The 23,178-nt window shown below is 42.0% G+C and overlaps 3 protein-coding genes across 7 annotated transcripts in view; 2 read left to right on the top strand and 1 right to left on the bottom strand.

The window, feature by feature from the left end:
- The window catches only part of flnba (filamin B a), a 64,318-nt gene extending 54,435 nt beyond the window's left edge, over positions 1 to 9,883 (top strand). For 4 of the 5 annotated variants that reach the window (XM_085160536.1, XM_085160534.1, XM_085160533.1 and 1 more), the window contains 16 exons: positions 926 to 1,031; positions 1,513 to 1,653; positions 1,885 to 2,013; positions 2,092 to 2,265; positions 2,529 to 2,687; positions 2,779 to 2,982; positions 3,104 to 3,256; positions 3,342 to 3,464; positions 4,775 to 5,041; positions 5,257 to 5,394; positions 5,484 to 5,599; positions 6,869 to 7,001; positions 7,167 to 7,343; positions 7,516 to 7,734; positions 7,979 to 8,185; positions 8,333 to 9,883. In XM_085160536.1, the coding sequence (XP_085016662.1) occupies positions 926 to 1,031; positions 1,513 to 1,653; positions 1,885 to 2,013; positions 2,092 to 2,265; positions 2,529 to 2,687; positions 2,779 to 2,982; positions 3,104 to 3,256; positions 3,342 to 3,464; positions 4,775 to 5,041; positions 5,257 to 5,394; positions 5,484 to 5,599; positions 6,869 to 7,001; positions 7,167 to 7,343; positions 7,516 to 7,734; positions 7,979 to 8,185; positions 8,333 to 8,520 (2,634 nt within the window). In that variant the 3' untranslated portion in view covers positions 8,521 to 9,883. Of the gene's footprint in view, positions 1 to 925; positions 1,032 to 1,512; positions 1,654 to 1,884; positions 2,014 to 2,091; positions 2,266 to 2,528; positions 2,688 to 2,778; positions 2,983 to 3,103; positions 3,257 to 3,341; positions 3,465 to 4,644; positions 4,657 to 4,774; positions 5,042 to 5,256; positions 5,395 to 5,483; positions 5,600 to 6,868; positions 7,002 to 7,166; positions 7,344 to 7,515; positions 7,735 to 7,978; positions 8,186 to 8,332 lie in introns of all 5 variants that reach the window. The other variant, XM_085160531.1, reaches the window with a different exon arrangement.
- Positions 9,884 to 9,994: 111 nt separating this feature from the next.
- LOC146518211 (E3 ubiquitin-protein ligase TRIM35-like) lies at positions 9,995 to 15,378 on the top strand. Its single transcript, XM_085160557.1, has 4 exons — positions 9,995 to 11,944; positions 13,105 to 13,249; positions 13,324 to 13,513; positions 13,594 to 15,378. The coding sequence occupies exons 1-4, from the start codon at positions 10,983 to 10,985 to the stop codon at positions 13,746 to 13,748; spliced, it is 1,452 nt and encodes a 483-aa protein (XP_085016683.1). The 5' UTR covers positions 9,995 to 10,982; the 3' UTR covers positions 13,749 to 15,378.
- A 15-nt stretch (positions 15,379 to 15,393) lies between these two features.
- On the bottom strand, positions 15,394 to 18,735 carry LOC146518210 (E3 ubiquitin-protein ligase TRIM39-like). Its single transcript, XM_085160554.1, has 2 exons — positions 18,569 to 18,735; positions 15,394 to 18,448 (listed from the first exon to the last, which is right to left on the bottom strand). Exon 2 carries the CDS (start codon positions 18,429 to 18,431, stop codon positions 17,052 to 17,054), a length of 1,380 nt encoding a protein of 459 aa, XP_085016680.1. The 5' UTR covers positions 18,432 to 18,448; positions 18,569 to 18,735; the 3' UTR covers positions 15,394 to 17,051.
- Positions 18,736 to 23,178: the final 4,443 nt, after the last annotated feature.

Raw genomic sequence — 23,178 nt, 5'->3', positions numbered from 1 at the left:
TTATAGACACAGATATTGCAATGTTCTTCAGCTCACCTGAGCGCTGTACTAAGTTATTCAAACAGGGATCTTTCTATTATCTGGATTCCTTTAGCCTCATATTGGATCAGCGGTCACATGAAACTGGATATCCACTCACTCAGTTAACCCACACATCATGACTTTTTCTACTAAAAATGATCACCATGTTCCTTTTATGATGCAAGATAATATACAATTGCAATTATAGAGTTGATGCTGATAAATCTGTTGACAGCTGAGAGCTTTCATCCTTTGGAATAGGCTTTATTCTTAAGACTTGTCCATTTTCATGTGACTGCTTAGTCTGATCACTCTGTGTCAGGATGGCTTGAACCAGATAAGAGAGAAATCCTAGGAATGTTGAACCGGCCTTGTAGTACAGGCCCCAGGGTTGGTTAAGGCTGTGCTGCAGGGTGTGGTTTAGGTCGTCTTTTTCACTGTTTGGAGGACAGTAGTTATCGAACACACTTTATATTCCCACACACCCTCTCTGTTGCGGGTGAATGGCTGCTGGTTGAACACTTAACTTCTCTCTCGCTGCACTCCTTAGTGTATTCACTCAAACACTTTCTTTCCTCCATGCCATCGCTTCACAAACCACCATCTGTGTGCGAGATGCATTGCACAAAGGTGTTTTTGAGGGAGGGGGGCTGTTGTGGTGGTAACCTTTGCTCCTCTTCTTCCTTGGTGCACTCTTCATCACTGCGGCTGCATCAGAGTCACCCCATCATCACAGTCATCCACCTCTTCCTTCCTCATCCTTCCTTCATTGCACAACTCCTTTTCAGGATGCCCTTGTGTGGGCGGGGCTTGGAGGCAGCATGCTTGCATTTCAGGTTGCTAAGAACATTTCCCCCCCTCACTGACATGCTAAAGTCTGTCTTTGTGCCTGTCTTGTATTCAGGTGACGTCTGAAAGCTACCAGCCAGATGGTACGAGCGTTAACGGCAGTGGCTTCAGACCTTTCGACATGGTGATTCCTTTCGCATTCAGGAAGGGAGAAATCACCGGTAAGGAAGAAAGGGATGGATGGTCTCAGTGAATTTGTGCTTATTTGAGGTATTGAGAGACATAAGGTTTTATCATAACAAAAAAGCACCAGCAATTCTAGAAAAATGTTCATAAGTTATTTAAAACTTCACTGCACATGGTAAGTGATTAAACACAAGAAATGCAATTTATTCAGATCAGCAGAGGCTGAGGACACATTTTCAGCTTTCTGGGTTTCTCTGCAGTACAAAAACTGCATATTCTGCCACCTGCAGCAGTATATTTTTTTTTTTTTTTGTGTGAATCGACAGATGTGAGTAACCAGTAAATTGAAATGTGGATGAGACATTCATGGGTTAATATAATCAGTTTAGTTATTAGAAATGACAGTCTATACAAACTAATATGTTAAAGGGGATCAGAGTTTAAGAAACTGACCAATAAATGGACAGTCTGACTCTTCCATTATAAAAATGGCTAATCAAGAAACTTCTCTTACAGGTGAGGTGTTGATGCCTTCAGGTAAATCCGCTCAGCCTCTAATCACAGACAACCTGGATGGGACAGTCACAGTGCAGTACTCTCCTACTGAGGCCGGTCTGCACGAGATGCACATCAAATACAACGGCACACACATCCCAGGTAAACGCATACACTCATGTGACATTAGCACCATGATTAGAACCCTTATAGTGGTAACTACTGAGCTTGCTGCTCACAGGGGCCTCGGTTTGTCAGGATAAATCTTGGTGGGGTGTCTGAATTGACTTCTGAAGTGGCTGGATGGGTTTACTGAGGGCTCATGAATTTCAGTGTTATTACTACTACTGCAAACTTAGTTTGCTGTAATTAGGTTCACTGTATGTGTTGCAGAATCTCCCCTTCAGTTCTATGTGAATCACGCCAGCAGTCCCAACGTCACAGCTTACGGTCCTGGTCTGAGTTATGGTGTCGCCAACAAGTTGGCTACCTTCACAGTCTTCACAGAGGATGCCTCCGAAGGTACGGGTTTATTTTTCATTATTTCAGTCTGTTTTGACTCGGTTCAGTCTCGCTGACCAAGCCAGTCTCTCTGTCCAGGAGGTCTGGACCTGGCTATTGAGGGTCCATCCAAAGCAGAGATCAGCTGTGTGGACAATAAAGACGGGACCTGCACTGTCAGCTACCTGCCCACGCTGCCAGGAGACTACAACATCCTGGTCAAATACAATGACGAGCACATCGCTGGCAGCCCGTTCACTGCCAGGATTACCGGTGAGGCACCAATGCACAATATTAGTACTGTAAATTGTCTAGCAGTGTAGCTTTTTAGCTCACTTGTTTAAAAAAAGTTGAGCTTGTTTAAACAAGTGATTATTTTGCTACTGATGTAGACATGAAATCAGATTTTTTTTGAAACATTAAAGAAATGGGTTTTTACAGTCCTAGTCTCAATAATTTACCCACTGTAGTCTACACTGGGTTTGCTATATTTTATCATCTAACACTTTACCTTCTTACTTCTGTTTGTCTTTCAGAGGACAACCAGCGGCGCTCTCAGGTCAAACTGGGCTCGGCTGCAGATTTCTCTCTGGACATCAATGAGACGGACCTCAGCCTGCTCAGCGCCAGCATCAGGTCGCCCTCTGGACGTGACGAGCCCTGCTTGCTGAAGAGGATGGCCAACAACCACATCGGTAAGATCCACAAAGGCACATTTGAAACAAATGAGTACAAAATTTACCGAAATTGCTCCTCTCACCTTCAACTCTTTTCTCCTCCTCACAGGTATCTCCTTCATCCCCCGGGAAGTGGGCAAGCACCAGGTCAGCATCCTGAAGAATGGTCGTCATGTCGCCAACAGTCCCATCACCATCATGGTCGTCCAGTCTGAGATTGGCGACGCCAGTCGAGTCAAAGCTCACGGTGACGGCCTCGTCCAGGGAACCACCTTCAGCAACTCGAGCTTTATAGTCGACACGCGGGAGGCAGGTCAGTGTCAGCCTGTTCTATACAATGCATTTATTTTCTAATATAAACTCAAAGTTGTTCCTTTGAAGCACTAATAATGACATCAATGCCAATGATGGCGATCTGTGCGATCTGTTTCCAGGTTATGGCGGTCTGGCTCTGTCCATTGAAGGTCCCAGTAAAGTAGACATCCAAACGGAAGACATGGAGGACGGGACCTGTAGAGTCACTTACTGTCCGACCGAACCTGGAAACTACATCGTCTCAATCCGCTTCGCTGAGGAGCACGTGCCAGGTAGAGAGGAGCAAAAGTAGCTGAAAAACAGTTTGTTCAGTGTTCTAATGAAGCGTGCAACTTAACGAACGTGTGGCGTCAACAGGAAGTCCATTCACAGTGAGGGTGACGGGTGAGGGTCGTATTCGGGAGAGCATCACCAGACGACAGAAGGCGGCGTCTGTCGCCACTGTTGGGAGTGTGTGCGACCTCAGCCTAAAGATACCAGGTACACAGACGTTTGGTGACTATGTTCATGATGTTGCGTGTGTGTAACACAAACTTTACGAAAAATAGAACCAAATGGATTTTTTTTGTTTTGGGCCGTCTCTTTAAGTAGATCAGAGCTGCTCTCTGTCTGAAACTTCAGCTTTTTCCAGTTTTCCTCACTGCCGCTCTGTAGTCTGTAGTCTCTTTGACATTTAACTTTTCTTATTTCCTGTTCTATCATTCCCTTTCTATGAGAACTTTTCACTCATCTTATTTCCTGTCTGCCTTTTATCTTTCATCGATCTTTTACTTTTTTCTCCTCTCTTGTCAATCATGTCTCTCCTTCTCCTCAGCTTCTCCTCGTTTCCTCCTCTACTGCCTTGTTCCCTTCTCCTACCCCTCAATCCTTTCCCTTCCTCTGTATGCTCTCTTCCTCATCTTTTTCCTCCAGTGAGCTGGTTCCTCCTCGTCCTGTCTCGGCAGCTCCTTTCTCACACCACCTACCGCTCCTACTGCTCTCTCTGGTGGTCTGGAAGATCCAGCGTTCCCATGACTCATTCCTCTGCTGCTACCCGGAATCAGAACCTGTCTCCTGGCTGTGTCCGGCTAGTCTCTGGCCTCTCCGGTCTGGTGCTGGCAGGGGGAGCCAGAGCAATGAGGGGTGTTTGGGTTGTTGATGCCCCCTATTTGGGACGCAGTGCTAGGGTGGAGGGTGCGTTGTAAAACTAGCTTTAACTGCTTTATTTTTTTAAGTAGGTATGAAAGATTCCACCTCATCTTTTATCAGTTTGCTTTGATACAGAGTAATTTTTCTGCATCACGCAACAAGGAAGGAAGTGCTTGGCTGCTCCTACCTACAGCAGCACAAATATAAGATTAGGGGAAACTTGAGTTTAATTTTTATTTTTGTTATGATATTGATAAAGACAACTGGTTAAAGATGTATAAAAGCAACCCTTGTGACCCTCAAGGCAGGTGTTCTTGGGTAACTTGCACGGTTGCATTTGATCAGTAAGTTGTGAACTGGATGGTAAAGTTTGCACTGTGCAAGCAACCTCGCAGTCGTTCACTGTATGAAGGACCTTGTGTTGCTTCTGATTCTGTCTCTTGGAGATCGTAGCACAATTTAATTTGAGTTAAATTTCCTTAAACCTCCCTTTTCCTTTTCTCATTTGCCATGCCTGTCCTTACGGTCACAGCAACCGGTTCTGGTATGTTTCAGCTTTAATTTGATCTGAATAACAAATAAAATGACAAACTCATGAAGGATCATGTGGTAAATCAGTCAACAAATGTAAATGTATAAATGCCTCCTTCCTTTCTTCTCAGCCATCGACATGCAGGACGTCACTGCTGAGGTCACCTCCCCCTCTGGAGCCAGTCAGCCAGCAGAGCTCGTGGCCACGGGTAACGACGCCTACTGTGTGCGCTTCGTGCCCACTGAGATGGGCGTGCACAGCGTGAGTGTCAAGTACAGGGGCGTGCACGTGCCGGGCAGCCCCTTCCAGTTCACTGTGGGGCCGCTGGGTGAGGGCGGGGCTGGCAAGGTGAGGGCCGGAGGTCCAGGACTGGAGGGAGCACTGGTAGGAGAGCCAGGTACGCACAGGACACCTGATCCAAAAGTCTGATGTCCATTAAATGTCAAAATTAAAGAAACTCATCCTGTTCCTCTGTGCCACAGGCAACACTGTTGTCAAAAAAAGTTTCACACAGTGCTACATTGGTTTTTACACAAGTACTTTTAAAATGTGGACTGATGGAGAAGGATCTGTGCCTTGTGAATTTTCAGTTTTCTTGTATCTTTTCACCAGCTGAATTCACGATCTGGACGAGAGAGGCAGGAGCTGGTGGTCTGTCGGTTGCCGTGGAGGGACCCAGCAGGGCTGAGATCTCGTTCGATGACCGCAAGGACGGATCCTGCGGCATTTCTTATGTCGCTCAGGAGCCTGGTAGATGATTCACACACGCTCACGGTTTACCTGTTGGCTGTTTGCTGATGTGTTCGACTGAGTTTCCTTCTTCCCGCCTCCTTTTCCAGGTGATTATGAGGTTTCGGTGAAGTTTAACGACCAGCACATACCCGACAGCCCCTTCCTGGTTCCTGTTGTCGCCCCAGTGAACGACGCCCGTCGCCTCTCTGTTGCGGGTCTTCAGGTGAGGCATGAGGAGACACCTCCACACCCAGCCTGCCCTGCTTGATTAAAGGGCGCTGATGAGGCACAGTTGCATAAAAATGTGACTTCATTACCAAAGCAAGGACTCGAATGGTTTGGGCTGTTAGTCATTGATTTTAAATTGGATTCAAAGCGACATCTTAAACAGCCCGAGTCAGTCGATCCTCAACAGCTGCACAGATAATCAGGTTAAACTAAATGTTCTTTATGCAACTGCTCTCATGGATATGACCGCAGCCAGGCAAACGCATACAGTTTCCACTTTGACTAAAAAAGGGTTCAGTCCGCTTTAGGTTCACTTGGTGTCTTGAGTGGGTTTACACATTTCAGTTTAGCTCTTATTAATTGTTTGAAAGTGTTCAGTTTTTAGTATTTAATGTAATTATAATACAGGTGTGGGTTTGTCAGGTGTAGACTTTTAGATACTACAGTATAAACATGGTAATTGGGGTTTGAATGGCAGACATCCCAGCAAAGCTTCCAGATGCTTGTTGGGTTGAAGGACTTTATCACGTAGACTATGAAGAAATTTATTTTATAAATTGAGTTTTAAGTGCATTTTATCTTAAGGATGGCCACTGTTTCACAGGTTTGTACTAGATATATTATGTAAAGTAAAAAGCTCTTTTGAGTGGCTGAGTTTGGGTACCTGTGGTCAGGAAGTCGTCCGTGCAGTTTTGCCTGGCTCTGGTCATCCCTCGCTTTGTCTGGTGTGGAACTGTTGGTGTTTCTCTTGTGTTTCATTTAAAGGCTTTTAACAGTACAATCATCTGTTTCTTCAGCTCCCAGGTGTCCCAGCTGCAGCAGACAGACTTCCTTGTGTCTTCTTAGAGACTGTAGTTTGTTTTTGTCTATAGCTTGAGACATTCTTCTGCTCTGAGTCTGCATTATTTATGTTTGTTTGTTTTGGCTCTTGCAGTTCAGACAGAAGATAAAGATCTCGGTTCTTAATGAGAATAATAAATCACTGCTGTAAGACCAAGGAGATGGAAACGCTTTAAACCAAAGAGTAGATCAGCTTGATGACATTTTTTTTCCTCATAAGACTAATCTACTGACAGTCTAACCCTTCTGAGTCTGTCTGCTGAAGTTGCACTAAGTGGAGCTCAGGTAAGAGTAGAGCAGAGGATATGCACTGAAGTTCTTTGTCTTTAGCACTCTGATCTTCAAAAAGTGTGTGTGTGTTTAAGATGTTTTTCCTGTTTGTCAAATGTCCGTCCTGTAAACTGACTTTGTGCGAAACCAACAGGAGTCTGGTCTGAAGGTGAATCACCCAGCATCCTTTGCGGTGCGTCTAAATGGAGCCAAAGGCAAGATGGATGCCAAAGTCCACAGTCCCTCTGGAGCTCTGGAGAAGTGTGTCGTCACAGAGCTGGAAAGAGGTGTGTGTGCGCCTGTGCCTGTCTGGGTTTTTGTTTTGTTTTTTTTAATTTATTTTTTTTAATTGTAAAGGTGATTTCCAGAGGATTTATGGAAACTTCAGTAAGAACAAAGGCACATACTATGAAATCGCTGCAGCTAACAGACCCTTCTGTACTGTCTTCTAGACAAGTACGCTATCCGGTTCATCCCCAGGGAGAATGGCGTCCACACCATTGATGTCAAATTCAATGGCTCTCACATCCCGGGAAGTCCTTTCCAGGTCCGAGTCGGGGAACCAGGACAGACTGGAGAGCCTGGTTTGGTTTCAGCATACGGATCAGGACTGGAGAGAGGAACAACAGGTGAGTAACTGTTTTACCTGCTGCAGCCTTAAATTTTTCACTTCATAACTGCTGTGAGCCTGTTTAGAGCATAAAGTTGAGCAAAGTTCAGTGTGATTTATCCACTGCTCAGTTTTCACGTATACCAGCTTGGAGTTGTTCACCAAAACATCACACTTCTTAACTCTTGCAGGTACCCAGTCAGAGTTCATCATTAACAACACTAAGGCAGGCCCCGGGTCCTTGGCTGTGACCATCGAGGGCCCGTCAAAAGTAAAGATGGACTGTCAGGAAGTTCCTGAAGGCTACAAGGTGCAGTACACCCCCATGGCACCTGGAAACTACCTGATCAGCATTAAATACGGAGGCCCAAACCACATCACTGGGAGTCCCTTCAAGGCCAAAGTCACAGGTAAAATGCTGCTCTTAGTTAAAGCTGGTTACAAATGTTCCGTGATTCAGATTTGGATCACTTTTCAAGTTCATCCAAGCCCAAATTCTGGTTTTAAAGCAATATAAACTACTGGATCGAAAACTGCAGACTTCACATAACCTCTCTGGCAGCGTTTCTTAACAAGAAATGGCTGTTAAATTCTGTCACCAGTGTTTCATCTGCCTGCACCACATAGTAAAGAAACTTTTTTCCTGCCTTTCAGGTCCTCGCCTTGTGAATGTAACAAACGCCAGCGAGACATCAACCCTGACACTGGATCCGGCAATTCGGGCATCCAGCAGCTTCACGCAGAGCGCCATGCCCAGGCTGGGTGACTCCGATGCCAGCAAGGTGGTGAGCCGAGGAGCTGGCCTGAGCAAGGCCTTTGTGGGCCAGAGGAGCAACTTCACTGTCGACTGCAGCAAAGCAGGTACGGAGGAACTGCATGTAGAAGCCATCTTTTAAGAGAATCATTTAAGTATTTCCTTTCAGTGCACAGGTTAAAACTCACAAAGATGAAAAGTCACATATTCAAAGATTAATTTGCTATCATACATGTTCTTCTACCTCCTCCCAGGTAAGAACATGCTTCTGGTGGGTGTGCACGGCCCACAGGTCCCTTGTGATGAGGTGCTGGTCAAACACGTGGGCAACCTGCAGTACAACGTCAGCTACGTGCTGAAGGAACGGGGCAACTACATCCTGGTGGTCAAGTGGGGTGAGGACCACATCCCGGGCTCCCCCTTCCATGTCGCCGTCCCCTGATGAGCCAAGAAACTTTCAGTCTCTCCTCCTGCACCATTTTGCATCCCCATTTGAGTTAAGACACATTAGCTGCACTACAAATAACTGTCCAGTGAACAAGCTGCTGAGCAACGTTTTCTCTGCTAACTTTGTTTTCAGCTCAAATCAGATGATTTGAGGATTTTCTGAAGCAACCCATTTACATTTTGAAGTATTTCTCCTTGATATAGAAAAATGTCAGAATTAAAGAAAACATTAGAGAAAATAAATGCACCACTGAATAGAGACTTTGAACTCTTAGACACTTTTCTGGTAGTGAATCATTGAAGCGAAATGGTAGGTATACTCTAGTTTACTAGATTGAACTGACTGAAGGTAAAAGATCTAAAGTCTGTCGATTTAAAACTGCCCTGCAATTTTCAATTGGCTCATTTTGCACTTGAATTTTTATCCTAGATTCGTGAATTAACGTTTGCTGGTTTTACACAGGTAGTTCATGCACCTGCACATCAGTTGGTATTGAACTGAATATGTTAAGTTTGAAGTGAAACAAGTAGATCCGAAGCTTTTAAATACCTATGTGCAAAAATATATATGCATAACTGGAATTTCACCTTGACATGAGGTTTCCTAATAGTTTAAATGCACAATGAAGAGAATATGCTACTGGTTTAGCTGGGAACCGGGCGGTTATCACCACATCTGTGCAGAACCTTTCCTCAACAAAATTACTGAACCACTGTGATGGAAAAAAGAAAAGTGATCATGTCAAACAAACATCTCAAAAAAGGAGAACTGGATTTGTCTTTTTGTTTTTTTTGTTTGTTTGTTGTCCGTGTCATTAATTTACTCCAAGACAAACTAAACTGTCAAACTGTACGCCAACTACTGATGTTTAATGTTTCTTGCGCCTAAACTAGCTGCCAGAGTCCCGCGTGTACTAAAGGTTGCCATAACGAGTCAATGATTGTTGAAGCTGCCTTCACACTACTGTTTCCTGCACTGTTCAACAGACTACTTAATTATGTGCTGGAGTTTAGATGTCCTTCTGTCTTCTCTCTTGTTTCTTCTTGTATTTTCATACGAGCAGATCTGACTCAGTTTTGATTGAAAACATTTTAAAGCAGATCTAAGATGAAAAATTAAAGGTCAGAACTTTAGTTTTTGTGTAAATCTGAAAATCTACATGAATTTAATGTTGCCTTATCACTGCTACTTTTGATACTTAAGAGATGAAAGTTGTGGGGTTCTTTTTGTTTTTTGTTTGTGGGATTTAAGGGGAAACTTCTCATTTTGTATTGGGGAATTGGTGTTTTAATGTGAAACTAAACCCTGAGATATGATGTACATTTGATAATTAAAATAAAGAACAGTTAGAATGTCAGAGTTAAGTGTTTCATTTCATTGAGGTCATGTCTCCAGCTGTCTTCCAGTTTTATTGGATTGGCACACAATGCAAGTGGAAAGCTGCCTTTTATTTGGCAGGCAGGAGTTTTTACGACTGACTTTAGTGCCAAATGTTGGTGTGCCTCATTTTGTATAGCAGGATTATGGTGCCATGATTTGTGTTGGGGAGTGACCAGAATGGGCAGGGTTAGAAATGAATAGAGACAAGAGAAAAATCTATTATTTACAGTGGGGTTTTAAGTTAAAATTTTATCGATGCACCTATTAATTCCTCATTGTAGCAAAAATTCTGATTGTACTCTGTCAATATCCCATAATCCACAAGTCTTTCATAAACGGGATCCTCTTTCCTCAATATGATTTTTTTTTTTTTTTTTTTTCTCCCTCTTCTATTAAAAACCCATCTGTGCCTGTTGGAGCTAATGTTTGATGTGATAGTTGGGGCGGGGGAGACTTTAATATAAAAGGCACAAAGACCCACCCACCTTCACTTGATGGCAAAGGTAATTAACTATACACATTTCAGAAATCTTGGTTCTTTATTAGGAAATAATTGAAACATGTTTTTGCCTTTATATTGTTTGACAATTTGTGTAACACATCTTATGCAGTAATTGTTACTTACATAGCAACCGTAGTTCTATTGTGCCTAAGGATCGCCTCAAACTGCTAAAGCAATATTTGTGGAAAAAAACAGCTGTGGTAAAGGCATCATAAACGAGTCTGAAGCAAACGCACTGCCAAGAATGTCAAGTTTTAGTTTTCGAACTTTGTCCCACATTGGATGTACTATTAACGAGCTCTGATCGACTGACAGTACCTTGCAATCACAGTTAAACATTAAATAAGTGACACATCTACCATCTAAATATTTTTCACAGTTGTTGGTTAACAGTAAAACACACCTTTGTTCTGGTTAAACTGCAATCTTTATCTGGTTATCCAAACCAGAAATTTCTTCTTCCTCTGAGAAAAGCACAAGCAGTGCGAGAGAGAAGCTTCAGCTTAAAGACAGAAGACCGACACAGAGACGACGACACGGAAAAACAGTGTTTTCAGCTTCTCTCTGAGAAAAGATGTCTTTCCAGTCCGAGGAGGATCTTTCCTGCCCCGTCTGCCATGATATCTTTAGGGATCCCATTTTCCTGTCATGCAGCCATAGCTTCTGCAAGATGTGTCTGAAGAACTGGTGGGCACGGAAGCTGGAACAGCAGTGCCCAGTCTGTAAGAATATATCTGAACAGAGTGACCCACCCTGTAACTTGGTCCTAAAGAACCACGCTGAGGCCTACTTACAGGAGAGAGATCAGAGTGCTTCAGTGGAGTCTGAGGTTCTGTGCAGTCTGCACCACAAGAAACTCAAACTCTTTTGTCTGGACCATCAGGAGCCAGCCTGTGTCATCTGTCGTGAGTCGAGAGCACACGTCGACCACAAGTTCAAACCCATTGATGAGGCCGTGCAGGATCACAAGAAAGCGCTTCAGAAATCTCTGGAACCATTACAGGACAAACTGAAGGTCTTACAAAAAGTGCAAGAAAACTTTGATATAACACAGCAACGCATAAAATTCCAAGATCAACACATAGAGAAACAAATCAAGGAGCAGTTTAAGAAGTTTCACCAGTTTCTACATGAGGAAGAGAAGGTTAGGCTCACCGCTTTGAAGAAGGAAGAGCAAGAGAAGAGTCAGAAGATAAAGGAGAAGACTGCGGCTTTGAGCAGAGAGATGTCATCTCTTTTACAAACAATAGGAGCTGCAGAGGAAGTGCTGAGAGCTAAAGATGTCTCATTCCTGCAGAACTACAGAGCTACACTGAAAAGTGTCCAGCAGTATCCCTCAACGGATGATCCACCGCTGGTCTCAGAAGCTCTTATAGATATGGCTAAGCACCTGGGAAACCTGACTTACAACATCTGGAACAAGATGAAGGGGGTGTTTTTTTACGCTCCTGGGACTCCAAACGCTGGTCATCCAGAACGCTCTGTCTCCGAAGATCTGACCAGTGAGAGGCACCAGCCTCCTGACAAGCCAGAAAGGTATCCAATTTTTCTGTCTACAGGAATTCCCACTAAAGAGTGTGGTGGACTCCAGTATTCCTGAGAATACGAACAAAAAATCTACTGGGTTTGGGATTTAGGAGAAAAATACAAATGATTGATAGTGTTAGGATACTATTATTACCTGCTTTGATAACTCAATTCTCACTGGGTTTAATCTGATGTGGGCCATCTGATGATTTATGTTTTGGGCCTTTTTAAGTATTGGATGAAGTACAAAGTCCTGTCTTTTCTTCTTTGTACATTTTATTTTGAGGTTGGGTTAAAATTCACTTTCTTTTTTTATTCAGCACCTTTCAAAATTAGACACACTAAAAAGTTCAGCATCAGAATCTTTTTTTTGTATGTGATAATAAATAACTAATTTAGAGGTTGTACTTCTGATTTGTCTATTCAACAATCAAATGAAGGCAACAGTGCAAAGGTAAAACTCCCTCTTAACATCAAGAACCTTCCTGCACAACCAGGCTCAGGGAGGGGCAGCCATCTGGTGTGACTGGGTATGGGTAAGGGGAGGAAGACAGGACAAAAGACATGCTGTGGAAGAGAGCCAGAGATTAATAATAACTAATGATTAAATGTAGAGCGGGGTATAAACACAAGGTGAGTGAAGAAGAAACACGTAGACCTATTGGAGCGTAACTAAGGGAGGATTCAGGGTCACCTGATCACGCCCTAACCATAAGCTTTGCCAAAAACAGAGTTTTATGCCTAATCTTAAAAGTAGAGAGGGTTTCTGTTTACCCAGTCCAATCTGAGAGCTGGCTCCACGGAGGAGGTGCCTGAAAGCTGAAGGGTCTGCCTCCAATTCTACTGATATTATTCTAGGAACAACAAGTAAGCCTGCGGTGTGAGAGTAAAGTACTCTAATGGGGTGATATGGTACTATCAGGTCTTTAAGGTAAGATGAACACTGATTATTTGGGACCGTGTATGTGAGGAGATGGATTTTAAATAATATTCTGGATTTAAACGGACACCAGTAAAGAAATATCTCTTGCCAGTTGGCATAAACTGGTCAGATGGTTGTAGCTAAAATATCTGGGCCTTTTCATATCTGGTTGCTGCTGTGGTTCATGCTGTTGTGCCCTGAGAATCAGAGTCTGTACTGATTGTCTCTGATCTTTCGGTCTCTTCAGGTTTTGGATTCTGTCCACTTACGATGCCAGCAAAGTGCGAGCCAGCGGCCCTGGGCTGACTAGCAGTGTCTCTGCCACATTTCCCACTGAGTTTAACATTGACGCTAAAGATGCTGGCCAGGGTGAACTGAGCGTGCTCGTCGTGGTCTGTATCAGACACACTTATATACATACGGTAAAACAGATATTTCACTTTAACTTCCGTTCCTTCCTCTTCAGGACCAGGGTGGTAAACATAAGCAGGCCAGCATCTATGACAACGGGGACGGTACATACCGGGTATCATACGTACCGAACCGTGACGGCTGGTACACCATCATTATAAAATATGGAGGTGATGACATCCCAGCATCACCCTACAGAGTCCATGCCACATCAGCTGGTGCTGCCAGAATGTCCGCCATGAGTGGTATGTGACCGCTCACAGTCTGACATCAAGCATCTCATCTTTTTACCAATTTGATTTATTTATAATGTGTCCTCCCCCAGGTCCTGACATGCATCCCACTTTGGCTTTTGGTGAGGAGGTGTATTTGTATCCCATTTCAGTGGCAGCACCGTTGGAAGAACACAGCCCTCATTTGTCGCACATTGTTGGGTTATATGGACTGCAGCAAGATCTGCAAAGTCCACAATGGCCATGAAGCCCGCTAAAGCCAGAAGTGATTAACTGCTAAAGGGAATAGTCTGACTTTTACTTTAGAAAGACTTAAATTATTCCCATTAGCAACACAATTACACAATTAAATCAATTAGCTAATGTAGTTATGAGACTAATCATTAAAGATTATATTGCTATATGAATGTTATTAAAAATGGGAAATGGTTGAATTAAAAAAAATGATAATAACTTTTTATAAGGCATCTTTCAAAAGAAAGTTACAAGAGATAAAAGTAAAAGGAGATACAAATGAGTAATGAAGAGAATGAAAAATGTGTTGGACGCATCAGAACAGTCATGATTATTCTGTCTTTTGCCCATTTCGCTGCAGGAAGTTCTATGGCATCCAGTGTTTAATTTATGGATACAGTACATTGAGTTTGGAAATGGTTCTAAAATTATCCAAGGAGTTAGAGTCTAGAGAGGGTATTTTCAAAAGAGGTTTTATGAGGTTTTTAAGTATTTAGCTACAATCTGTTAATTCTGTTGTTGTACATTTTATCCTACTTGTGCTCAAGCCTCTGTAATACAAACATGTCACGCTTGCCAAATGTTTTCTTGCATCTTGTTCTTTAAATATCGAATCCCAAATAAAGAAAATCTCTAAAGAAATCTCCTACAAAATGATGATCTTCATCCATCCAGTGCATTTTAGAGTTTAAATTTTTGATTTAGAGCAATGAATGTGTTTCCTGTGCAGTTTATGGAAAGATCAGATCATCACACTGCTTCACACTCACACACTGGTACTCTGGAAACAACTGTCTAAGGGTGATGTCTGACAGATATTCATTAGTCCATCTCCTCCCGACTTCCTCTGACAAATACTGAACTCTGTGCCACGTTTTCCCAGCATGCAGATCTTTTGGGACAAATTTTCCTGGTTGAAGCGTGGGGTGGGGGGGACAGAGGCAAACTGTTTGAGGTAATATGGCTCTAGGCCTCTGAAATCATCTGAAATCATGGAGGCAAGGTGGTAAGTGTATGTTGTTGTTTTTTTTAATGACATAACATTAATTACCTATAAAACTGTGTTTTATAGCAATCAGTAGATCTGCAGACCTATCATATGAGATCAAGGAACAAACATTCAGACAGACTGAATATTTCACTGTGAATTTACCATCTGGTACAGTACATTATTTACCCCAACAAAATTTGTCCCTTGACAAATGACTCAATATTTGTAAGTCCTCTTTGAAGGCATCGTTTTGTGCTAGTTTAATAAGCACAAGATCAGTTGTCAGTGTTCCTGTCATGGACATTTATGGGTTTTTCTGTTTGGTCTTTTTTGGCTAGTTACTGAATTCCCTGGACTTACTGCTGTATCCCATTGTGGAAATGTTTACGTTTTTTTTCTCTTTCATTACTTTTGTTTGTGGTACTTGTTTCATGGCCTGGGGTCAGTTTACCCACTGTTTTTTGAGTTTGTTTGGACCAAAATTAATACTGTTGTGGCGGACCACTAGAGGGCTCCACTCACACCCACTGTTGAGGAAGTGTGTTCCTGTGTTTTGTGGCGCGATATGTTCAGTTGATGTTGGAGACTAATAAAGAAGGAGTGAGAACTGAGAGCTCTGTGTCGTTGATGCTTACCGCCACACTGTAACCATAAAAAAAATTAAACTATAAATATTTTCAAATAATATAACTAAGCAGATCCACTCAGAAAACAAACCAAAATCAAACTGAATTAATTTTTTTTTTGATGGAATTCAAATAAAAGCCCATTAGAAAATACAAAACTGTAATAACTCTGCTGAGAACAAAGTTCTTCAAATATCCACTTCCACCCAAAGCCAAAAAAAGGATACAACAAAATCATGAATGTTTTCCATCCTTCGCGTGCATTTTGAAGATTAAGATTTGGGTTTGAGAACAGTGAAGTGATACTAAAAAAGGAGAACATCTCTTGTTTCATGCTGTCATACCCAGCTTTTGTGGAAATGGTTCACTAAGTGGTTAACTTGTGGAAGTGTCTTTGCTGATGAATGATTGCAATCCGACTGAGCATGGCATGATCGGCGACATGGCCGTCTCCTGTGATGTATAAAAGACTTAGAATAGCAGGTTTAAGTTTCCCATGCCTGGTGACAGGTACCAGAATAACGCCATCAATCATTCCAGTATTTTTAACTATGTTTCACATGTTAGCGAGAACATCCGAGGGAAAATTAACATTAAATTACCAACCAATCAGCACATTAAAGATAACAGTGAAACACAAACCTCTGGTCCTGTAGTCACAGAGATGTGATTTGATGTTACTGGATGGAACAGAATAACTAACTTGAAGAAAACTAAATAAAATATCCAGCTAATTTTTTCAGGTTTAGTCACACTTAATCCAGTTTGTCAACAAAACCAACCGAGCAGGTATTGGTGCAAATGTTTATTGAGAATAGGATGTCTACATGATAACTTGTGTTATAAAACCTATTACATCATCAGTTTTCCCCTTACAATGCAGGAAACCAAAACAAATACAAGCTACACTCAAATGACAACACCTGAAACTAACAGGAACTGAAATAGAAAGAAACATTCAGAAGGAAATGAAAACTAAATGCATTGTTGGGAAAACATTTCAATATAAGAGAAATAAAGAGATGACTTGCTATAGTGTAAAGTATTTTAGTAGCCACATATTGGATAACTGAATTCAAACATAAAAACAGACAGACGGCGGTGAATTATGTTAAACCTCATACATTTAGTAGATAACATATCTGTTGACCTCTTAAAATGAAAACTGTGTTTAACTGGAGCAATCCACATAAATGCCAGATAATCTGTTACTTACACAAACACATCATTTTATACATTAAAACATTAAAGCGGAATAATTTGAGATTATCACTTCTTTTTTGTATGATTATCAAAGTGTCTCATAAACAACACAAAAGAAGGATTCATCATATTGGACTGAAATTCAATTTCAGTTGAGACTCGTTACAATCACTCGCCCCAAGGTTTTTTAGGTTGTAACAGTTGGTATCACAGAATTTAAAAGCCACCTTACATATGGTTATAAAGCTATAAAACACCATCCTCTGAAAAGGATTTGTACCCCAAATCTATATAAACAAACTGCCCCATTAGACTAAGCTGAATCATTTCTCTACAGTTAAATAGTATTAATATGAGATAAATGTGTCATAACTGTGAAGTGTATTTATTTATTTTAAACAAGGATAGTTTTATCATGTGAGCTCTCTAACTAGTTGTCATGCAATTTGTGTGTTTATTTCCACCACTTCTGGCTTCATGGCTATAAACTACCACTCTACTTCACTGATGCGGGCAACATCTTCAGTGGGATTTTACTCAGATTACTTACGTATGGAAACATCTTCTCAGTGAAAGTGTGAGTGAAGGTGTGTATGTGTGTTTTGGTGTCAGGATCAGAGAAGGACACCTTCCCCCTGTTCCAGTCTAGCTGAACTCTGACCTTCTTGACCGCCTTTAAAAAAAGAACGATGGAAGACTCTGGCAAGGAGCGCACGGTGTATTCACCTTTATAAAACCCTAGCCTCCATAATCCAGATTGCGGCTCTCCCTTCCTTTTGACAGACTCTGCTAACACACCGACTTTCCAGTCTGTGCTGTTTCCAACTTCAACATCCCAGCTGTGAGTGCCTGAATAAAAGCCCTCGGAGGCCATAGCAATGGGGTAGAAGTCAAACCTCTCTGGATTGTCGGGAAGCTGCTGTTTCTCACTGACGCTCACACCGGTCAGATCTTCAGAGATGAGGAGATTTGGCTGGGCAGAGTTTGGGTCCAGAATCACAGGAGAGTAGGAGACCATCTTCTTCATCTTGTTCCAGATGTTGTAACCCAGGTTGCCCAGGTGTTTGGCCACATCTATCAGAGCTCCTGAGACCAGCTGTGGGTCATCCAGATGGGGGTACAGCTGGACCATGTTCATTGTACCCTTGTAGTCCTGCAGAAAAGCGACGTTTTCAGCTTTCAGCTCCTCCTCTGCAGCTCTGATTGTGGCCGAAAGAGCTGCCATCTCTCTGCTCAGAGCAGCAATCTTCTCCTTCATCTGCTGACTCTTCTCTTGCTCTTCTATATTCAGAACAGCCAGCCTGGTCTTCTCTTCCTCATCTAGAAACATGCGAAACTTCTTAAACTGCTCCTTGATCTGCTTCTCTGTTTGTTGAGCCTGGGTCTTAATGTGTTGCTCTGTTATATCAAAGTTTCCCTTCGCTTTTTGTAAGACCTTCAGTTTGTCCTGTAATGGTTTTAGGGATTTCTGAAGCTCTTCCTTGTGATCCTGCGCGGCCTCATCGATGGGCCAGAACTTGTGGTCGACGTGTGCTCTCGAATCACGACAGATGACACAGGCTGGCTCCTGATGGTCCAGACAAAAGAGTTTGAGTTTCTCAAAGTGCAGACAGCACAGAACCTCAGACCCTGCCGAAACGCTCTGATTTTTCTTTTTTAAGTAGGCCTCAGCGAGGTTCTTTAGGACCAAGTTACAGGGTGGGTCACTCTGCTCAGACCTTTTCTTACAGACTGGGCACTCCTGTTCCAGCTTCTGTGCCCAGCAGTTCTTCAAACAAGTCTTGCAGAAGCTGTGGCTGCATGATAGGAAAACAGGATCCCTAAAGATGTTATGGCAGACGGGACAGGAAAGATCCTCCTCGGACTGGAAAGACATCTTTTCTCAGAGAGAAGCTGAAAATACACCGAACAGAATTGTATAACAGGAAGGCGGCCAGGTTTACTTTCACTTTTGGTTTGTGTTATAAACATATAATATTTCGTCTCCTTAGAAGGGAACAAATGAACTCTTACCTTAACTATACTAGTTTCGCCTTGTTTTCCTTTCTCTGTTTTGATTTTAACCTTGAGATAAATTTCTCACCCAGACAGCGCTTTTGTTTTGTTTTTCTCAGAGGAAGAACGCCCAGGCTTCCGTTTTTCTTTTTACACATAGCTGAAAGAACGTAGTCAGGTGGGCGGAGTTTTGTCAGAAAGGACAGAAAGGTGGAACCTGTTTTAAAGTGCTCCTAAACTATTCCCATTTGAAAGTTTTTTCAGCAGTACAGTAGTTCAGACATGGAAACAGATAAAAAATAAACTCAACAATAACAACAGCTGTCTTATTAAATTAAAGATTGTGGAGGTATGTAAAGACTACAGGAGAGGCCTCAATATGTCTCACTCCAACTTTATTAACGGCTTCACTAGAACTCCGTATACAAAAGCGCCAAACCTCCACCCCATCACTTCCCTTAACCTTGGGTGTGAGTGGAGTCACCTGGTGGCTTACTGGGCTTAAGCCCGGGTTGTTTTTTCAGAAGCCCGGGGTCTTTTGGAGTGTAATTTTTTCATAGTTAGATGCCTGGCTGACAACTGTATAAAACAAAAACTACACACAATATTCGAAGCACATAGTGCACACTGTGGGAATTTACGACTGTGCGTAAATCCCCCCTAATATTGGTATGATCCGAGCTCAGACACTAAGCGGGGCGGGGCAGCTGCTGCCTGCTGCGAGTGTGCTGTTAGAGAAGCGCAGCCAGGCAGACAGAGGAGAACTGAAGTTTGAGCAGGTACCAAAGCAAATCATTCGTACTGTACAAATAATTTAATAATGACGGTGTATCACGAAAGATTGATGTCAAACTGATCACTTGTCCCATATTACGTTACTTGCTCTTCAAGTGAATCAACAAATGGCGACATGAAAAGCCGAACAACAACAATGCTGTTTCTTTACAGAGTCTTAGCTTACATGTGTGTTTATTTCATATTTTCAGTTGTTACCCTCCACGGCTAAATAAATCGGTTTCAGTAATTTACTGATATACAAGAATGGACATAAGGGGCTTCTTTCAAAGAAAAAACTCTGGTAGTATTTTATATATTATGCTTTGTATGTTGTTCAGTATATTTCTATGCAAAACAAGAGGAATTTCAATACACATCAGTATATTCACAGTTGAAACCAGATATTTACATACACTTTATGGAAAACACAAGAACATTTTTTTACTGTACAACATCAATTTAGAGTAAACTTGTTTTGTTTTGGTTAAATAAATATTGAAATATCTTTTGAATTAGTTAAATGTCAGAATAAAGAGAGACAGAGCTGTCTATTTTTTTTATCACTTTCATCAAATTTAGGAGTACATGTACACTAAGTTTATTGTTAATTAATAAGAAAACTCCAGACATTTCCATTCTGAGCTGAAGAAGCTTCTGATAGGTTCGTAGAGTCCATGTGAGTAAATTGGTGGCACACCTGTGGATGCATATAAGGCAAAACACAGAGCCTGTTTCTTTAACATGGGAAAATCAAGAGATGTCAACCAAAACACCTGGAAAAGAATTGTGGAGCTCCATAAATGTGGCTCAATTTTATATACAATTTGGTGCCATTTGCAATTAAGAAATACAGATAGTTTCTCTCTTTACTCTTAAAGTTAACAAATATGTTTTTATATTTATCAATCTAAAAAAATTAAACATTTAGTCTGATTTGATGTTACAATTTAAAAAGTGTTTTTATCTGAAGAGTTTGTAAATATCTGGTTTCAACTGTATATTTGATGATGTTGGTGTTTGGCTTGATTGTCAGCACAAAGAGGGAGAGAGAGAATGAGGACAGCACAGAGATGGAACAAGAGCAGGTGAGACACACATGTTAGTCAAATGGTTGTTTACCAAAAGTATCACCGTATCATAGGTACTCGTGTTTCTCGTACCTAGTGTTTCTTTTTAGGTTTGTTATTTTTCAAATTCTATATTTATTAAGTTATGCAGGCTTGTTTGCACAACAAGGCTAAATAATTATATAAACTTTTCTCAATCTAAATAGTGTACTTTGGTAGAATTAAAAAATAAGTGTAGTGCAGGTCTATGATGATTTTTAGTGCTACTATCATCTAGTTCTGATTCTTGTTCTGTCTTGGTTAAGTCCTCAGTAGTCCTGATTTTGAACTGTTGTAGTCCTGTTTTAATTCCGGATCAGTTCTTGGTCTGGTTGAATTGGGGTTTAGTCCCTGTGTCTTGATACAGCCCTGATTTTGTTCTGCCTCGCTGCTTAATTAAAAACCTAGCTTAAGGTGTCCTGCATATGTGATATATTTTTTTCCTATATGAAGTCATTCTTTTTTGAACAAAACTCAAAACAGAGCCTATTAATCTTTCAGTCATTTCTACACGCCCCCCCCCCCCCCCCCCACACACACACACACACACCCGAAAAAAAAAAAAAATCCCACAAGCATACTACCCTTTAGGGCTAAGCCCCGGGTGTTTCAAATATGTCTGGCTCCGTCTCTGCTTCCCACCTGCAGTCAGTAGACCCAGTGAGGGAAATGTGTGGGGTGAATGCATCCATACAACTATTTTGTTCTTCAGTGAGTGAAATCACAAGCACAGCAAATGTAAAGCTTCAAAATAAATATTTCACAGTTAGTTTATCATTTTCAACTCTGTGTCTGTGAAGGTACTGAGTCATCCAGGTCATCGTAGTCACTCCCTAATTTATAGCCAAAGTATTCACTCATTGTGTCTTTATTGTTTCGCTAGCCTAGCTTAGATCGTAGCTGACTCGCTAGCACCATGGCCTCTTCACCTGTCCCTCCTGCACTTTTCTGCTCATTGTGTCAGATGTTTAGTTACTCCTCGGCCTCCTTTAGTAGTAATGATACTTGTAACAAATGTAGCATATTTGCAGCTCTGGAGGCCAGGATTACTGAATTGGAGACTCTGCTTCGCACCCTTTATTCACCCGTAGCTAGCCAGGCCCCTATACGCAGTGAAGCCGAAGATAGCGTAGGCCCCGCTAGCTGTTCCCCGGCAGACCCCAAGCAGCTGGGGAAAGAGGGCGGCTGGGTGACGGTGAGGAGGAAGAATAGTTTTAAACAGAAGCCCCAGGTACACCACCAACCTGTTCATGTGTCTAACCGTTTTTCCCCACTCTGCGACACACCCGCCGGGGGTCAAACTCTGGTAATTGGTTATTCTGTTCTCAGACATGTGAAGCTAGAGACACCGGCAACCATAGTCAATTGTCTTCCAGGGGCCAGAGCAGGCGACATTGAGGGAAATTTAAAACTACTGGCTAAGGGTAAACGTAAATTTAGTAAAATTATAATTCAATTATAATTGCAGTAATGATACCCGGTTACGCCAATCGGAGGTCACTAAAATCAATATTGAATCGGTGTGCAACTTTGCCAAAACAATGTCGGACTCTGTAGTTTTCTCTGGTCCCCTCCCCAATCAGACCAGGAGTGACATGTTTAGCCGCATGTTCTCCTTAAATTGCTGTCTGTCTGAGTGGTGTCCCAGAAACAATGTGGGCTTCATAGATAATTGGCAAACCTTCTGGAGGAAACCTGGTCTTGCTAGGAGAGACGGCATCCATCCCACTTTGGATGGAGCAGCTCTCATTTCTAGAAATATGGACAAATTTATTAAACCCCCCAAAATATGACTATCCAGAGTTGGGACCAGGAAGTAGCTACCCCCCCCAAAACCCACCTCAATAGAGACTGTGTCAGCTCCCAAAAAGACAAAAAACAAACTAAAAACCAGCAACAAACAACTTAAACATAAACAATCACAAAGAAAGAACAATACAGTATCAGCGGCAGCATCAGTGGCAGTAATTTTTCACACCAGCCTATTAATCAACGAAAGACAAAGACAGACTTCTAATTCATTTGAAAGCCTGATGCTTAACATTGTCCACCCCAGCTGTAAAACTCAGAAACCAGTCTTACTTGTTATCATCTATCGTCCACCTGGGCCTTACACAGAGTTTCTGTCTGATTTCTCAGACTTTTTATCTAATTTAGTGCTCAGCTCAGATAAAATAATTATTGTGGGTGATTTTAACATCCATGTAGATGCCAAAAATGACAGCCTCAACATGGCATTTAATCTGTTATTAGACTCAATTGGCTTCTCCCAAAATGTAAAAGAACCCACCCACCACTTTAATCACACTCTAGATCTTGTTTTAACATATGGCATAGAAACTGAACATTTAACAGTGTTTCCTGAAAACCCTCTCCTGTCTGAGCATTTCCTCATAACATTTACATTTACAATAATTGATTACACAGCAGTGGAGAGTAGACTTTATCACAGTAGATGTCTTTCTGAAAGCACTGTAACTATGTTTAAGAATGTAATCCACCCACTGTTATCATCTTCAATGCCCTGTACCCAGTGGCGGTCCTTATGCTACACGTAAAAGAGAGAGCTTATACTACAGTGAAAGCCCCAAACTGAGCAGCAATGAGACTTCCAAGAGTGAGGAAAACCCCACCGGCTGATGTGACTGTCCAACACCTACTTGAAAAAGGTGTTACCTTTGCTATGGGAACTAAGACAGGAAGGTAGCAACTGTTTGCCCCTCCTGTCATATGCCAACATGCCTC

This window comes from Neolamprologus multifasciatus, chromosome 5, assembly GCF_963576455.1.
Source record: "Neolamprologus multifasciatus chromosome 5, fNeoMul1.2, whole genome shotgun sequence".
NCBI lineage: Eukaryota > Metazoa > Chordata > Actinopteri > Cichliformes > Cichlidae > Neolamprologus > Neolamprologus multifasciatus.
The sequence above is the reverse complement of the archived record's forward strand: the minus strand, read 5'-3'. Positions and strand labels throughout refer to the sequence as shown.

Excerpts from the sequence above, each read along its gene's own strand:
- LOC146518210 (XM_085160554.1), bottom strand. The coding sequence starts at position 18,431 with ATGTCTTTCCAGTCCGAGGAGGATCTTTCCTGTCCCGTCTGCCATAAC.
- LOC146518211 (XM_085160557.1), top strand. The coding sequence starts at position 10,983 with ATGTCTTTCCAGTCCGAGGAGGATCTTTCCTGCCCCGTCTGCCATGAT. Across the intron at positions 13,250-13,323 it reads AACTGAGCGTGCTCGTCGTG|GACCAGGGTGGTAAACATAA; the intron begins GTCTGTATCAGA and ends CTTCCTCTTCAG. Across the intron at positions 13,514-13,593 it reads CAGAATGTCCGCCATGAGTG|GTCCTGACATGCATCCCACT; the intron begins GTATGTGACCGC and ends GTCCTCCCCCAG.